Source organism: Sebastes umbrosus, chromosome 7, assembly GCF_015220745.1.
Source record: "Sebastes umbrosus isolate fSebUmb1 chromosome 7, fSebUmb1.pri, whole genome shotgun sequence".
In the NCBI taxonomy this organism is placed as follows: domain Eukaryota; kingdom Metazoa; phylum Chordata; class Actinopteri; order Perciformes; family Sebastidae; genus Sebastes; species Sebastes umbrosus.
In genome coordinates this window covers 1163257-1181096 of record NC_051275.1, presented here as the reverse complement: position 1 = coordinate 1181096, position 17840 = coordinate 1163257, and the positions used below count along the sequence as shown (strand labels likewise).

Sequence of the window (17840 nt, the reverse complement as noted above, 5' to 3'; positions counted from 1 at the left end):
CAGATTTCATCCTCCTTTTTACTGTACAGCTGTTTTAGACAGTGGACGATTTCATCCACTAGGAGGCAGTAATGCAACTGTCGGAAAACCCCTAGAAGAAGAAGAAGAAGAAATGTGTGACGTGATGTCTACGTCATCCACATGCGCTTGTAGTTCTGTTTGGCTTCTTTCACGCACATGAGTCAAACCAACGTGGCTTTTGCTTTTGACAAGACATCTCTGCAGCTATTCCATGTAGTTACATGTTGATTAAAGAAAACATCTTTATACAAACGCCGTCATCAACGAAACCAGCTGCTGGACGAGAAACCAGCTGCTGGACGAGAAACCAGCTGCTGGACGAGAAACCAGCTACTGGACGAGTCAAATCACTGGTTTAGTTCTGCCTCAGAGACACAAACTGGTGAGTTAGTGAATGAGCAGAACTAGAGCTGTGAGAGAGAAGAAGTGACACTCACAGCTCTGTTCTCATCTCCAGCACGGTTTTACATGTGTGTGCGTGTGTTTCTTCCAATCCTCCAGGAAACATGTTCAATGAAGAGGAAGACTGGAGTGACGAACAAGACGCTCAAGTCCTGAACAAACCTGTCCTCTCAGACAGCCAGAAGAAGAACAGCAGCACTAATGTCAAGGTAAATGTCCATTCAGCTTACTGACCTGCTGCCTGCAAGTTGTATTCAAATAGGGGCTAACCAGTATTCCCATAGCATCTATAATGATATATGGTTGTATTTAGTATTCAGAGTTGTGCAAGGCAGAAGGTGGTGCAACCACTAAAAAGGACAGATGTTCTGGGAGACTGTCAAGCAGGGACACGTCACATGCAGTTATATAGGATAAGAACAAAATCAAAATAAATGAACAAAATACAAACAAACATACAGTACAGATTGATTGATTGATTGAATTATTTGAGTGTCCTGCACCATTTGGTGCCCAGTCCATATGGGTTTACAAGACACTGGACAACAACAACAACAACCTAGATGGCCACATGACCAGTCATACCATACGGTTCCACAAATTCAAAGAAAGAAAGAGAGGAGAAAATGTCAGTACATTCAAATTCCCTAACTAAAAGGTCTTATTATGATGGATACAGTGTTCTTTGTCTAATTTCCATGTACTGTATGTACTGCAAGTATTACATGCAGTAGAAGTGTGGACATGTACACACAATAACACATCTTAACATGTTGTTACTTTCCCGAGCAAATACATAAAAAAATGAGATTTTCCACAGTTCCACAGAAAGCGTGATACTGTCTCAATGTTGTACAGTCTTCAATATTAGACTGCACATTTCAGTTAAAGTTTAATGATTTGATCTGAATCTATCCTCTGATCAGTCCAAGGTGGTTGGAAAGAAGAGTCTGCTGCGGACCCTGCAGGCACTGGGCTCAGTACCAGAGTGGAAGAACGACGACCATCAGCAGGACAGTGACAGTGAGGCAGAAGTGGTCCCATCACACAGTAAGAAAAAGAAGAAAAGAAGGAAAAGGCAAAAGCAAGCGGAGACAACAGGAGAGCAGCAAGAGAATGGAGACTTTGATCAGACTGTTAACGATGAGAAACCTGAAACAAAAAAGAGGAAGAAAGACAACACATCTGGTGAGTAATTAACTGGTTAAAAAGGCTTTTTTGTTAATAAGTATTTAATTGATTCAGAAACAGAACAATGTTGATGTTCACATTATTTAACCACATTATTTTTAATATCAAAATGCTTTCTTACTTGTTTAAGGGGCCCTGAAGGTAAAAAACCCATCTGTGGGCGAGACTAAGGATGAAGAAATGACCAAATCTGCAGAAGTGAACATAAACGAGCCAGAGGACACAGAGAGACGGAGCAGACAACAGTGGAAAAACAAAATGAAGAACAAGAGGAATTGTAAAAATAAATACAGCCAGAAAAAGCCTGAGGAGGAAGTCAATAAAGCACAATCTGCAGAGCAACGTAAGCCAAAGGAAGAAGTCAAAACAGATCCATATAGCAGCAACAACAACAACAACAGTCAGACACCAGCCAAGAAAAAGGAAAAGCAATGTAAACCACAGAAAAGGAAAAAGACTGAAGAGGACACTGACATATCCGGCACAACAGAATCACAGATGCTGAGAGACCAAAAGAAACAAATTGGTGGCAAAATTGAAAAAGGTACAACTGAATCTTGTGCTGACGGATCAAAACAGAAAGCAGATGCACCTGAAGTGGAGATCACAGATGATCAGCACCAGTCAGCCATGAAAAGACTGAAACCTGAACTGAGCAGAGAACAGATTCTGAAAAGAGAGAGGCTACGGAAAATGCTCACCAGACAGGAACCGGTCCAACAGGAGAGTCCTGCAGAGACAAAAGAGGAGCCGGCGGTCCCAGAAGAAGAGGTGAAACAGGACCGCTCGGCCTCCCTGAGGTCCCGCATGGAGCAGCGCCTGGAGTCGGCTCGTTTCCGCTACATTAATGAGGTTTTGTACAGCACGTCTAGCGGCGAGGCGAAACGCATGTTCAAACAGGACCCACAGGCCTTCGGGATCTACCACAGAGGATACACGACGCAGGTCCAGAGATGGCCCTCCAATCCAGTGGACGCCATCATCTCTTACATTCGACAGAAGTGAGATGTTCTAATCAATATCATATTTTGCTTGTAATTCAACATTTCAGATTTCAGTTCATAAAATCAAACTAAGTTTTCTAATCTGGACATGGAAGTTCATTGTTGACCATTGACAACAGTGTGTAGGCCCATAGTAAAATAATCTATGTTCACAAGTCCTTTTACTAGCTTTTTGGAGCTTTCAACCGCATCTCAAGGTCTTCTTCAGCAACTGGAGCTGGCTCAGGTGTCCTCACATGACCTAAGAGGAAGAACTTGGGTCACGTTATAACAAGTATAACCCCTACACAACAAATTTACATGGAAGTCTCACACTTCTGTTACGTGGGGACACTTAAGCCAGCGCCAGTCTCTGAAGAAGACCATAAGATGCGTTTTGAAGGTAAAAAGAGATAGTAAGTGGACCTATGAGCATAGATAGTAATAGTGATTTTACTACTTCAGTTCATAGTTCAGAAAAAAATCTGTTAGGTTGCTCAACTCCATTGAGGTTCGTTAGACAACCAAACACAACAGAATGACAAGGATTTGAAATCACAAGATTCACAGTTCAGTTGAATGTGTGATGATGGAGTCATGAGCAAATGCAGTACGTTGTCATCACAGACAAAATAAGTTGCAGCTACAGTATCTCAGAAAAAGAAAATCAATACTTTACAAAGACATTTCAGCTCAACATCTGCACCAATCAACACATCTGTAACAGAACGTGTGCTGATCCATTTGATTCACCGATAGAGATCCTTCCATTGATCAATACAGCATTGTTCTAGACATACTTCTTTAGTGTCAGCCTTCTCTCAAGACATTAACATGACCACCTTCACACCGTCAAAGGAGTAAATAGAATGAAATATCCTTCACTTTTCTTCTTGGGGGTCCAAAACTCCCATTATCTGCATCATTTAGCTGCTGTAAATACCTTCCATTACTCTGCTAAAGACTTGGTGTCAGCGAAGAGTAATGCAGAAGATAATGCTGCACTGTGGGTGTTGAATTGATGCGTCATTTGGCTGCTGTGAGAAGGCGGCCTTGTTGATGTCAGCAGTTTGGGAGAACATCAACAGTTTTGGCTGTTTGTGGTCATATCAACTTTAAATCTGCAAAACTTAGATTTCATTTAAAGGCGAGCTGCTCCTTGCAGTTTAATATCCTAACTGTAAACACATCAATTCTGTCATTTCTTTCAGACCTCCGTCTCTGGTGGTTGCCGACTTTGGTTGTGGTGACTGTAAAATAGCGCTCAGCGTGAAGAACAAAGTGCACAGCTTCGACTTGGCAGCTGCCTGTGATCTTGTCACAGTCTGCGACATGGCCAACGTGAGTGTGTTGTTTTTTTTGCTCCATGCCAATTCACTTACAGTCTGTGTGATTGTTAGAAAATCCAACTTATTGTCTCTGTGCAGGTTCCGCTTCGTGACGGCTCTGTGGACATCGCCGTGTTCTGCCTCTCTCTCATGGGAACCAACCTGGCAGATTTTCTAGTAGAGGCCAACCGTGTCTTAAAGAGGGGGTAAAATATATCACATTGATTCAGTACAGGCACAGTTGTTCTATGTTAATGTATGCTATATGTCTGTATAACTGTTTTGTACAATTATGGCAGGGGTGTCCTTAAAATAGCAGAAGTGGCGAGCAGGTTCGAGAATGTGCGGAACTTCAGCACTGCGCTGGCAAGTTTGGGATTCAAGATGGTGTCCAAGGTGAGGCAACAAACAAGATAAACACTATCTTTTTAATATTAACCAAGTTGGCAGCACATGTCACAGCTGTTTTAAAAGGAAATGGTGAGCTCATACTCCAATTATGAGAACCCCAATGAAGCAAATGGTCAGTCTCGCGTGTAAGCTGTGGAACTCCCTCCCAAAAGTCATCAGAGACTGCAATTCCCTCGCCATATTCCAGTCCCGCCTCAAAACCCATCTTTTCTCCTCTGCTTACTTGTAGCCCCCCCTATCCCTACCCATTTGTCCATGTGTATGTATGAGAGAGTGTGCCTGTGTATGCCGCCTGTTTTTGTCGTTCGTCTCCTGTTTGTCTCACACCATTTTCCCCCCGAATGTGTAAAGCGTCTTTGAGATCTTTAAAACGCGCTATATAAGTTTAATCTATTATTATTATTATTGTTATTATTATTAAGCATCTACATTTTACACTTTTGTTTCCAGCTAAACATAGAATATTTATCACCACAGGTATCATAAGTTCTCTTTCCTTTTAAGAAGTCAGTTTGCTCAAAGAGGGAGGAAGTAGCTGGCAGCTGCATCTTTCATCATTTGTAGCGTGAGGCTGTGGGCAGTAAACCTCAGGTTGAAAACAATGGAAACAAACTACAAACCGACTTGATTAAATGTATTAGAGGTAGATGAACATTTTGAACAGCTCAATCTGAATCTGAGTTTAACCACATGATGAGTAGAACTCACTGTTAGCCTGTATAATTAGCCCGTTCTCATTCCAAAGGCATCAAATACCGATGCTTTGTCACGTCTGTCGGCGTTCGATACGGCCGCACAAGGCACCCTTTGGCGGCGGTATGAGACGCACCAGGCTTTCCAGTAACTACAATGTTCACAGCACATGTTGGTTTGTGTCCCGTGTGCACCACGTCAAGTCACACTTGCTCTGTAAACCATGTTGGTTTTTCCTAAACCTAACTCTAGTGGTTTAGTTTAGTTCACAACATTAAGCATGTGTTTACTGTAGACCCGTCTGACAAAGTGTCAGTGTGACGAGTTGGGATGAGAAGGCGTTGGTGTAATACATCGATCCAGCGACTGACTGTATGTAAAGAGTGATTGGTGTTTTGTATCTGTTTCTTTAGGACACAGAGAACACTCATTTCTACTCCTTTGAGTTATTGAAGACGGGAGAGGCTCCAGAAAATATTAAGAAATTTGGACTGCAGTTGAGGCCCTGTGTCTACAAGAAGAGATGAATGTATGTGACAGGACTTCATTCAAACAATGTTTGTGACGATACGTTTTTGGAACAATGTATTTGTGGATGTGCAGTTCACAGTGGTTGAAACAGTAGTTGTACATTTCTATCTAAATGTTCTGTTTTTGATTGCTACATTTTGAAGCTTCTGTAATTCACCGATTTGAACAGAGCTGAGTTATGTGCATTATTTGCAGATGGTTTTTCATATAATACAGGCCTCTGGGATCAGATAATGCCATCAATATCCAAATGCATGCAGGTTTCCTTCCATAGTCTCTGGTTTCAGATGTGCTGATCAGGGAAATAACCCCGAGTGGTGTTTCGTTGGAATGAAAACCTACATACATGTTTGAATGGCATATTATATACAGATCACCTATTTAGTACATTTTATAAGAAAACACAATAGCTTGTTCTGTTGAGAAATAAAATCTACATTTCAATGTATGTGTCTTGTGACTGTATGGTATACAGGAGCGCTGGTTGTATTAGTACAGTGGTTGTGTGGTACTAAACCTACTAGAAACTGAAAATTACCATTTTATTATGTCATATTTTTTGGTTACTTCAAGAAACTCTTAAGAAACGTTAAGAGCATACAGATCCTCGAGGGATTCAGAGTGAAAGCTTAAAAGGAAACTGATTTTAGTTTTCACAGCAATCATAGACGAAGTAGTCATGAATAGAACCTGATTCACTCAGTTGTATTTGTAATCATTTGCCACAAGAGGGTGTAACAACACAGCAACCTAAAGTGGGCTGAAGATAAGTGTGTCTGCATCTGGATCATGAACTGTATGACAATTTATTTATAGAGTTACTCCGGTTGTCACAACAGATGCTGCTCACTAATTTAGTCGACCAAAGATATCACAAGGGCAGATGGTGTGAAGCTAAAGTCATCTCTACTATATGTGGAGATGTGTTTGTTGTAGTGCAGCCATGTGGAAACAAGTTAATCAAAACTGCAAATTGGAAAAATAATTATATTTTGAGGATTTTATTGACAATAACAGAAAATACAATGTGCATAAAAATGTACACAATTCAAGTAAGATGAAAAAATGCGTTTAAATCATTAATGCCAATCAGTCAAAATTAAAAACCTTAAGAATAACTCATATTTCAATACAAAAATAATGATTATTTCACTTCTAATGCTGAACTCATATAAAATACAGTGCAATCCTAAACAATGCTGCAGTTCCAGTAAGCCTTCATATCTAGTTTGTGCAGAATGTAAAGCAGAATGTGTATTCCAGAGCCTTCTTATCTTCACACTGTACTCTTGATGTCAAGGACTATGGAGTAACTGATCAGTTTACTGTCGCTCTCTGTCCCTGCTGGCTTCTTCACCTGAGGAGAGCCGGGCTCCGTCATCAGAGAGGTCAAGGTTGAGACAGACTCCTGATTGTGATTATAGAGAGGGGGAGTGCAGCAGCAAGGGAAAAAAAGGAAACCGGTTGAGAGACTTCATTTTGGTTTCAGATTTGCATAATAACAGGATGAATTTACACTGAAAAACATCTTAATAAAGGAAAACAAACTTGCAGACTGAATTTAGTCTTACCTTATATTTTGTTCTGCTATTTCCTTTGCTGTAAAACAAAACAGAAAATAGTGAATGAATGATGTGAACAATAGGGCTGAACAACACCACTAGATGGCACTGTGACTTAATCTGACCCTCTGAGTTCTGTCCACATGGACAAGTTGCAGGTGTGAATGCATTATGCTACAGGACTATCAATGGACACAGCGAGTGGCGACCCGAGTCCTCACCATTGATCTCTCATGTCAGAAGCAGCAGCTCGCTTTGTACATTATGACCTCAGTGACATCAACCCAATGAAGACCTGCAGCCGTCATAAAGTGTCCGTAGTACTGGAGGGGAGGGTGAAGGGGGTTGACGGTCCCAAAATAGCTTTTCTCCCGGGGAGTCATGTTTTCTTGTGTACGCTTGTTGTACGCTGTGTGACTGACCTTCCCAAATTAGCCTGACAGGACCCTCCCACTGGGGCGAGGGATAATGGGGCCGAGGCTCTGTCAACCAATGGCACCTTGACCAAATGTTGTGACCAGAGAGCGAGGCCTATTGAAATAGCCTCTGAACCACTGTTGTGCTGCACAGCGCAGCTTTCTTCACAGCAGTGAGGCCTGATCTGATCCAGACATTCTTGAGAGAAGTTCGATTTGGCAGTGAATGTGAAAAATGTGGAAACTTCTGCTGGCAGAAGCCATAGGATCGTGACAGATATCCCACATCAGTCGTAAAAGACGAGTGACTCACTGACTCTTTTTTCCAACGGCAATAAGATTAAGAGATGGATTTGAGGATTTTTCTCATTGATGAATGGCAGCTCGCATTTCATTATACTAATAATGGGCCAGCAAATAGAAGTCTACTGCAGAAAGTGCCACAAGTAACACTGCTAAAAGCCAGAGCAGGAAACTGGAGAAGCTGTTTATCTATCTATCTATGTGCTACCTGTCTACAAGCAGGGCTGCGGTGGCAGAGGCACCTGTCTGCTTCAGCCACATTCTCTTCCTGTTTGTGAATAACAGCACGGTACTGGGGTTTTGGTGAGTTGGGTTAACGATCCACGCATCCTGTTTGTCTCGTATCGCTTGCCACCGGCAGCGTTGCCCTCACTTGCCCGTCAACACATCACCTGCCGAGCTGCAGCCTGTCACCTGTGGAGGCATTTAACTCACCAGCACACCCACAGGGTGACGATGAAGATGAGGATGATGGCTGAGGCCGAAGACACACAGATCATAGCCACAAGTACTGAAACACATACATGTTCATACAGTTGTTTAAGCCACAAATATTAAACCAAAGTCTCAGCAAACCTCATATTGAAACTAAAAACATGTTGATATGATCAGAATGTTTGAGTGAACTCTGATTGTAGATGGAAGATACAACACGGTAAGCACTCACCAAGCCGTTTGTCCCTGCTCGTGACCTCCACCTGAATGTTTACTGTGGCTGCGTGGTGATAGAAGGACGCCCGGCATCTGTACAGGCCTTCATCCTGCTCTGTGAGCTCTGACTGGAAGACCATTGCAGCCCCGTCCATTTGGACGAATGAGCCATCACTCCTGAAACACAAGTGACTTTTAAATCAATTTGTCTTTGAAGGATTATTTGATATTTTTCTTATTGTGCACAAATCAGCTGAAAAGACCAACAACCAACCACCCAATGTGTTAGTCCATCTCTCAATAGTTTGACTTTCATACTCTGTGTGTACCTCATCTGTTCCTAAACTAGAGACATAAACATTCCAAAATAGGAAGTTTAATTTGTTTCAAAAAGGTTCAGTAATTTCCTAAATCAGCTGGGCACTGTAGTTTTTAGCAAATGTTACTCAAACAGGAGAAAACATGCAGTAGTTAGGGGCTATTTTCAGCCACGGATTAATACACATGTGCTCTCGTGAGTATTTGTGGAATTGACTCAAAATAAATGAGTGCCCATGTTTTTTCATTGTTGGTTTAGGTCCTTTCATGGGATTTGTTGACAATGAGAAAGATATAGAATATATCTTAACTCATACTTTAATGTCCAAATTATGCTGGATGATATCCATATCCATTTTCAGGCTGATAATTGTTAACTTTGAGTGTATTAACTCCTTAAAGTGGGGAAAACGTTGAATTTTGTGCAGAACACTGTGCGTACAGGTGCTTCCTCATGATGATCAGGTGGTAGATAATAGAGGAATCATTTGAAAACCTTTTACAGTTGAGGTTGTACTCTGGCACGTTGCCTTCGACTCGGAGCAGTATTCTCTGCTTGTGATGATTTTCCTGGAGAGCCAGTCTGTGTGCGATGGGTTCACCACCGTAGCGGCTTTGCAGAGGAGTCGTGTGGTTTAAGACTCTCACAGAGGAGATATCTGCAGAACAGTCAGATGAACCTTGTATCTTTGTATCACTGAATGCATTTACGTGAATTACAACATTTAGAGTGACTGAAGTGTGCAGGAGCATTGATTCTGTTAAACTCACGGTATCTGGGGATGTGGATGGTCTTTTTCTCTGTGGCTCCATCTTTAAACTGATACACACAGGTCATTTCCTGCCCCTCATGAAGGGCCAGAGGGAACTGATAAGTCAGCCTGGCTTTAATGACATGCCCTTCATACTTTGAGTGCAGAGATATTTGGCCTTTAGCATTTTCGGGAAGGATCCAGGCGAGGTTCGTCCCGACACCCTCCCCTCCGCATTCACACACTGCCAGCCAGAGGGGAGAGTCCTGCTGTCTCACCACAGACACACTGAACAGAGGGGCTTCTGAAAAAGAAAACAAGGGATGACAGGAAGGGATGAGCAGCTGTGTGAGTTTGCGTGAATCACAAAGTGAAATATCTCAAAGAAAGAATTAACGTACTCTGCACAAGAATGTGTATTGTTCTTTTTTCTGGTGCCTCCAGGCTCGGATGCTCCACCGTGCACATCAAATTCTGACCAGAATACAAAGACGACAAGAAGCGTGCAGAGCTCCAGGCCGAAACCGAACCATCAGCCTGGACTTCAGTCTCAGACAGATAACTGATGCTGTTGTCACTGTTCCCAACATGCCAGGTTATGGTTGCTGCAGGGGCAACGCTGTCCACAGAGCAGTCCACCTTTGTGTACTCATCACCGTCATTCCACTCAGTGCTAGAGGTGATGGTGATGTTAGGGCGAGCTGCATGGGAAAGAGAAATTAAACTACAAGAAGTGAGGGGTTTCTTTTGAGAACAAGATGAAAATTTATGCCTCTTATACGGCCAAATATGTCCGCTACTCAGACAAAAATTATCCATCGCTTGATTTGTCGAACATACCGCAAAGAGGGAGGGTTATGCTTCTGTTCTGTGGCTCCTCAAACGCAGGGTGATTTATCACACACTCTGCAGTGAGCTCCCAAGGCGAGCAGGCAGGGAGGAGTAAAACTCCCCTGACAGAGTGGCTTCCATTATGAGAAGTGAAATTGAACCAAGAGACTCCAGACACACCCTCTGGTAGAAGCCAGGACATGTTGGCTGCAGGAGAAGCGTCAGCTGCTGAGCACTCAATCACCCTGCGTCCATCTTCCGTCTGCAAATCAACTCGTATTGTGGGAGGAACTGAGAGGAGAGAGAAGGTTCCACATCAATGTTTCATAGTCAGACAATGAAGAAAATTCACAAATCTGAAATATATGCAGAGTATCACCTACCAGGCTGGAAAACTTGAGGTTTAACAGTGACATTAAACGTCAGCGCTGCTTTAAGATGGTGATAGGAGAAGAAACATTCATACAGGCCGGCATGCTGATGCTTCACAGGACCCTGAACTGTGAGGCTGCTGCCAACCAGCTCCAATCCCTCAGGCAAGGGCCCGTGATCTCTAGAGGAAAACACAAGTAAGAATGCAAAGAGGACTTCATGCTTCAGTTTGAATATTTTACCTATATTAAAATATGACTGCTATTTCAGTCAGGAAACATGTCTGAATCTGGTTCCTGCTGTCTGTCACTTGTGGTTTGGTGCCACCAAATGTATTACCACATCCTCCACAGGGTACGTATTGTTTCAGTCACGTGCACAAGAAAAAAGTAGCATTGATTTTGAGAATATTTCAGTATGTTTCTGTCAGTTTCCCCATATTATTTTTTATTCTTTCCAAGAGAAAAAGAAAACAAGACACTTACAATACAATACAAAATACAATTCCAGGCCAGAGGTTGCCATTACATCAGCAAATATTTCTTACTTTGTGCAGGTAACGTTGTAATGTGGCACATTCCCCTTGACCTTCAGGCTGATGACGGTGTCACTCTGTCCTTCCTGCACCTCTAAAGATTCAGTGCCTTGGAGGTCATCACTGTTGATTATCAGCTCTGAGTGCAACGACTGAACTGACAAATCTACAGAATAGAAAGTACATCTCTGTAACTTCTACCTCATGAGCATCAGCAGAGTTTTTCAAAGGTGAATCCTTGATAATACTCACAGAAAGACTGCAGTGTTATGTCTCGTGACACTTTGTGTGTAAATGTGGGGTGGTCAAACACACAGGTGACGTTACGCCCCTCATACACGGTTGCAGGGAGGACGACTGAGCTTGTCTGCATGTCTAAGTCTGTACTGTCCTCTCTCTGCAGCTCTTCGTCTGTGTTCAAAGCCAAGACAATGTCAGCGGCAGGTCTCCCTCCAGACGAAATGCACGAGACCACCCAGAACTCACTTCCTCCTTGTTGTACAATCTCCGCTTTAATGGTCACATTTGGCCTCGCTAAAGAGCAGGAAGAAAAGTGAGAAGAGTTTATCCTTTCACAAGGTCGAATGTTTTTTTTTCCAGCAAATTTAAAAGTCAGATATCAAGTTGAGGCTCAGGGTGTTTTTGTTGAATAGGAAGCCGGGGCCGGATGAGCTAAACACAAGCCGTAAGGGGCTTCTGCTTGGGTTTTGGAGAGTGCTGACTTAGGCTTATCACCTGTCCCATCTGTTGGCCAGGCTGCAGCTGAGAGCAGATGTCTGGCCCAGCTGCTGTCCAACCAAAGCTGAGAGAACCACAAGCTTTAATGCAGGGAATCAGCAGAGATCAGTCTATTATCAAATACATAAAAGTCGTGGTGTCATACAATAGCCAGCCATCCCTAATGAGTAAGAGAAATGAGCCTGGGTGTTGGGGAAGGGAATGTACGATTAAAGTGAGTTAATGCAATTTGGCTTTAAAAATGTCATCTGTTAACACCTGCTGTACAGTTCTGTGTGGATTTAACCACTGCAGCTGGAAAATTACCTAAGCTGTGGTACTTCAGTGGGATGTGAATGTATCACGGACAAATGAGCTGGCTGGCCTGGCTCATACTAATGGGATCGTTCCCGTACAGTCTGCTGTACATGCACACGTGAATCTATGCAGGGATCTGCCTAAAAAATAGTTTTGTCTCATGAGAGCATTTAAAGGTTGATGACCAAATTGAAATGGTCCTAATGAGCGGCATTATGCTGCACTACTACACAAGAGCATTTACTTCGATTGTTCGGGCCACCTATTTTGTCTGATGTGTGCTAGAGGCAGTACATGTAACACGGGAACCAAAGCATTGCCTACATGTGGGGTGTGAACTTCAACATTGCTGGGTAAGTTAAGGTGACAACAAAACCAAACTTGTGAGGATTTTGTATCTTTGCTACTAGCTGTTTCTTGCCAGCTTGGGTTATACATGCTTAAGTTTTGCTTTAAAGTTTTACATGAGTCATGTTTGACTTCAAGATGTATTTACAAGTGCAAAGTATTATCTGGGGATGAATTATGCTACATAAAAAGAAATAAAAAACTGTAAATGTATCTGTTTGTAATCTGATTTTTTGGGGCCACTTGGGGACATCAGAGACAAGTTGTGAATACAACATTGACATACCTTTTAAGCATTCAGCATACAGTATACAGAGCAACATTAGCATGTAGTTGTGTTTCGCGAATGTCCCATATTCACTCCCTTTCAGCTCTGTTTTTGGTCTCTACCAACTCCTTAGCCATTCACTAACTGTGTCTGTCTGTTGTTCGGTGCTGAACCGTGCACGGTGGATTAATCAGAGCTGCCTGAAAACCAAAATAATGAGTTGAAAAGATGTTAAAATGCTCAGTAGAGCTCAGAGAAACTACAGAGTCAGGGCAGAATTCTCTATGGACTCATCACCACAATCAACCCCTTTTATAGTCATTTGATCCATTGTTAACATGAACATATAGATCATCGCAGCTTTTGACCTAATAAAAGTCTTAACAAACCGTCATTGTGAGTAAATAAAGTGAGTGTCTTGGATTTATAGATCCCCCTCATTGATCGTATGCACCCATCATTAATACTTTATAGTGTGCAAGAACTTTATTGAAGTTGAATTTGGAAAATGTTTTTCACCACTCACCAAAATTGCAATATGTGAGTAAAAGGTTTTTGATAAAAAAAATGTAACTACAGAAATACAGCCACAAAATTGCACGCTGCACTGTGGTATGATATTCTTATCAATTAGTTACTGGGTTGTTGCTGCATTATGGTGTTCCATATGCTCGACGCCAGTGAAAAGAGTGCATTCCCACATGAGTGCATTGCATTGTGCAATGTGATTTATGGTCTGTCACTGTGTATGTGGAGCAGAGTGGGAGGGAACGGCCAGCGTGAAAAATCAGCAGGAGAAAGTTATTGTGTTGTGAGATGCTGAGTCATGATGCACGATCACAAGACTCAGACTGGTGATGCAACACAATATGCTCCCTGCTCCTGGCTGGCAACACAGATGGACAAACACAACAACAACAGACCCGCTCAGCTGTGAGTGTGGGCTTACTGTAGGTCTCCACCCTGACTGTGGTGAGTTTGGGGCTTGGGAGGGTCGGGTGTTGGACCACACAGGTAACGCTGTCCTCGTCCTGCAGGTGTGTGGGGAAGCGGAGGATGCTGCTCAGGGTGAAGGTGCCGTTTGGGTGATCGGTTGCCCTCACGTCCACAGTAAAAGGGTAATCTGAAGGAGGACGGCCGTCAACCAACCAGCTGATGTGAGGCACAGGCCTGCCACCGACGGCAGAGCATGACACCGACTGGTAGTGAGAGCCGTTCATGGTCTCTGCATCCACCAGGATCTGTATGTCAGGCCGAGCTGTGAATGAATGAAGGAAACATGGAAGTAGGCATGTCTTGGCAACTTGGCAATTATGGCAACCTCATCAGGCTGATTTCTTCTCATAGTGGTGAATGATAAAATAATAATACATGCATTATTGGCTTGGCTTACCGACTACAGTGAGGAATGTGCTGTCATGACAATCCTCATCCTCATCCTCGAATGAAAACTCACAGATGTATTCTCCCTCTACTTCCACACTGGACACGTTCATCTTAACTGTGAGGTTGGTGAGAGAGTCTGGCTCTGAGAAGCCATCGCGGTTAAACACCTTACCATAAACAAATCCTGCCAGTCGCTTGTATTTAATTTTGGATTTAAATTTGGAGTTAATCTGTTGTTTCCACTCGGCGCTCTGGATCTCACTCTCGCCCAGATATCTACAGCCCAGGTAGACATCCTCTCCCAGGAATGCTGTGATGTTGTGTGTGATCTCAATAATTGGCTCAACACCTGGACCTGAGATACAAAACAACAAAATGAGATGTCATAACTTCACCTGAACAGCCAACAGTGCAAACAGTAGCAAAGCAGAAATGACTTCAGGGGGAAAATGGGATTGTTCGTGACAGACAGCAGGTTTATAGATGTCCACTGTTGTGCCTGTAAAAGGGGTTTCTGCACATCCTATTGTCTCTCACTATAATGAAAGTATGATGGATGAGTCAGTAGTTATGAGGTTCTTACTCATTTTATCATAATCAGAACATGCCAGTGACTAATCAATATAGACAAGACTATTCTGCAGCCATGCTAACACGCTCACGATGACAATGCTGACATGCCGATGTTTAGCAGGTCATGTTTACATGGTCACTATCTCAGTTTAGCACATTTGCATCTTAAATGTTGCTAATAGCACTAAACACAAGGTACAGCTGAGGCTGATAGGTATGTCATTAGTTTTTATTACTAACATACATATTCGGTCATGAACCTACGGGTCGTGGGGGGGGGGGACTGGAGTTGATTGCAGCTGACATAAGATGAGAATTGGCGAGTAAAAAAGAAAATGAAAAATAGATTATCATTGTTTTCGTATAAAAGAATAATCAGACCATAATGGAATGTTAAAATGAAAAGGAAATTGGATATTGAAATTGAAATTGTGAAATGGCATTTTGAAGATGAAAAATCCTGAAAAGGAAAATTGAAAAACTTAAATGTAAATACTTAAATTAAAAGCTTCAATGAAAAAGCTTAGATAGAAATGTGCAATTGAAAATGAAAACATATACGAAGATTTGAAAGAGTAAATCAATTATTAAAATATAAAATGATCCTTTTGTTTTCTTGTTTTCCTCCCTCCCGTTTGCAGTTGTCATTTTCAAGTTGGCAACCAAATACAAATACAAATGTCAACCTCATGGAGGTGCTGCAGGAAAAGTCCAGGGATCACCAAAGTCCATAGGATTCATCTTCTGGGGACCAGAAAGTCCATAGAACATTTTATAGCAATCCATTCAACAGTTGTTGAGATATTTCAGTCCGGCCAAACCAATGGAGCCATCATTGCCGCTAGCGTGGCCAACAAGCGTACAGCTGCAACCCAAAAACTGGTATGAATGTATAAGTTAAAGATGGAGGAGGAATAATCAAAGGGCTGACGACAGGAAATGGACTTTGCACACAACTGCACTTGACAAATGCAACCTTGTCCCCTAAGTGTACATTTAATAGAGGACTCCATTATGTTAATGAAATGAAAACAGTCCAAAAGTTACACCCTGATCCATCCAGACACCGACGACCGCTCCCCTCCACACTGTTGACAAATTAGCCACGATTAGTGGAGGCTTCAGAGGAGAGGACATATATTAGAAGCTGACAGGTTTTAACACTTGCAGAGAGGACAGGGTGCAGCCTCTAAAGCATACAAAGTCCCTTTCATCCTGCTTCCTCTGCTGACTTTATCAAAGTGCACTTGAGGACACAGTTTGCCCCATCAGCCCGCTGAAGCCAAGAGCCTCTATTCAGCTTTAGATGCATGATGAGTAAAATGATTCTGCTGCACTGCTTCATGGAAAAGCACAGAACATACAGCCAGCTGCTGCAGTCTAAACTAAACTGTTTGCATCAAAAGCTGAAAGCTGAAACGCTGTTGGTCCTACTATACATCACAGCAAATGGAAACAATGTGGAGAGCCTCCAAAGCCTTTTAGGAGGAAAGGACACAGAGGGAGAGAAATAAATATGCTGTATCAGTTCAATTATGCCTTGTGGGTGTATAATTCATTTGCCCTTGCAGGTTATTGCCAAAATAAATGTCAGCCAAGCGTGGAAAAGGCACACCTTAAGGATACAAACTAAGTAATAACTGAGAGGGGAAAAAAAGCATGCACTGCATCATATTTCCTGAGCCCTAGGGGCTTCTTTTTCTCACCAACCATTCACCAGTGGTGCACAGCAACTCTTCCTTCACAGACTGGGGATGTGGTAAACAAATGCGACTTTAAAAAACAGAGCTGTTTCACAATCTTTCATCTCCAGCTGGGAGTCCCGGTGACAGCAGAAACAAAGATTTCATACTGAACCTGAAAAGCGTACAGTAGAAAATCTAAACATCGGTAGGCTGCAGAGGGTTTTCCCCTTACACAAAGAAAAACCTTAATGACCCTCATACATTCACTTTTAAAGGCTGTAAAGGTAACTAATGTGGTTTTAGGTGACACCACTGGTCGATAATAATGATAACTGCTGGAGTGACAATACCAACATTCCATCAGCAATATATTGCAGAAATAGTTATTATTCAGTACGTTCAAGTTGCATCCAGCATGTGGCTTTATTGCCTGTTTGCATTTATAATTGGACTAATCACTTAGGAAAACCATAGCAGCACTGTTTAGTGTAAATCCCACAGGTTAAACAAGACCTTGAGGGCCAGTAAAATAAGCCCATAAACAGCTGACAGTCACGGACGGGTTGTAACCATGCAGACTTACCCAGAATTTCCAAGCAGTGAGCAACATTTAGGACAAAACCCAAAATCAACAGCCCTGAGCATCCCATGATGGTGTCATTGAGTGAAATAGAGTTGGATCGACTGACTGTATGTGAGGCTTATGGGCATTTAAAGTGTGTGTGTGAATATGTGTATGTGTGTGTGTGTGCGCTGTGGTTTATGGTGAGAGGTACCACTGGAGGTACACACCCTCTACAGCTGACACTGACGTTTGTGCTTTTGTGCATGTTTGCTGTCACTCATACACCCATATGTGTGCAGGCTCTCTCTCACACACACACACACACAAATACACACACACACACACACACACACACACACACACACACACACAGTATGGTAGCTGTGTGTAAAACCGGTTCTCTCTTTTGCTTTCTGAAACAATAACGTGAGCGTCAGAGTTCAGAGTTGCTGCAGATTTGCATGTCTCTCTCAGTTTTTCACTTCAGAGTCTGTTTTCTCCAAGTCGCCGTGCACTATGTGTCTGTTCAGTTACTCAGCCACCTCATATAGCAGGGCGCCTTAGGAAGTGGTAAAGCCATGCATCATTCATAGCATCCCGTCCCTGGCTGGGGCACTCAGAGACTGCCCGTCTGCGAGACAGCTCGCTACCGCTGCTCATGCCCTGCAGTTTGGGAAATC

The 17840-nt window shown here is 42.6% G+C and overlaps 2 protein-coding genes across 2 annotated transcripts; one reads left to right on the top strand and one right to left on the bottom strand.

Annotated features, from left to right (window-relative positions):
* The first annotated feature begins 115 nt into the window (after positions 1 to 115).
* rrp8 (ribosomal RNA processing 8) lies at positions 116 to 6008 on the top strand. Its single transcript, XM_037774481.1, has 8 exons — positions 116 to 403; positions 523 to 632; positions 1350 to 1611; positions 1745 to 2615; positions 3809 to 3938; positions 4025 to 4131; positions 4225 to 4321; positions 5443 to 6008. Exons 2-8 carry the CDS (start codon positions 528 to 530, stop codon positions 5554 to 5556), a joined length of 1686 nt encoding a protein of 561 aa, XP_037630409.1. The 5' UTR covers positions 116 to 403; positions 523 to 527; the 3' UTR covers positions 5557 to 6008.
* Positions 6009 to 6544: 536 nt separating this feature from the next.
* Positions 6545 to 17329, bottom strand: si:ch211-149e23.4. The gene is made up of 14 exons (XM_037774477.1): positions 17179 to 17329; positions 14345 to 14692; positions 13901 to 14209; positions 11553 to 11834; positions 11313 to 11466; positions 10777 to 10946; positions 10403 to 10684; positions 9964 to 10263; positions 9582 to 9866; positions 9307 to 9469; positions 8509 to 8669; positions 8277 to 8352; positions 7132 to 7159; positions 6545 to 6968 (listed from the first exon to the last, which is right to left on the bottom strand). The coding sequence occupies exons 1-14, from the start codon at positions 17243 to 17245 to the stop codon at positions 6837 to 6839; spliced, it is 2757 nt and encodes a 918-aa protein (XP_037630405.1). The 5' UTR covers positions 17246 to 17329; the 3' UTR covers positions 6545 to 6836.
* Between the last annotated feature and the right edge of the window lie 511 nt (positions 17330 to 17840).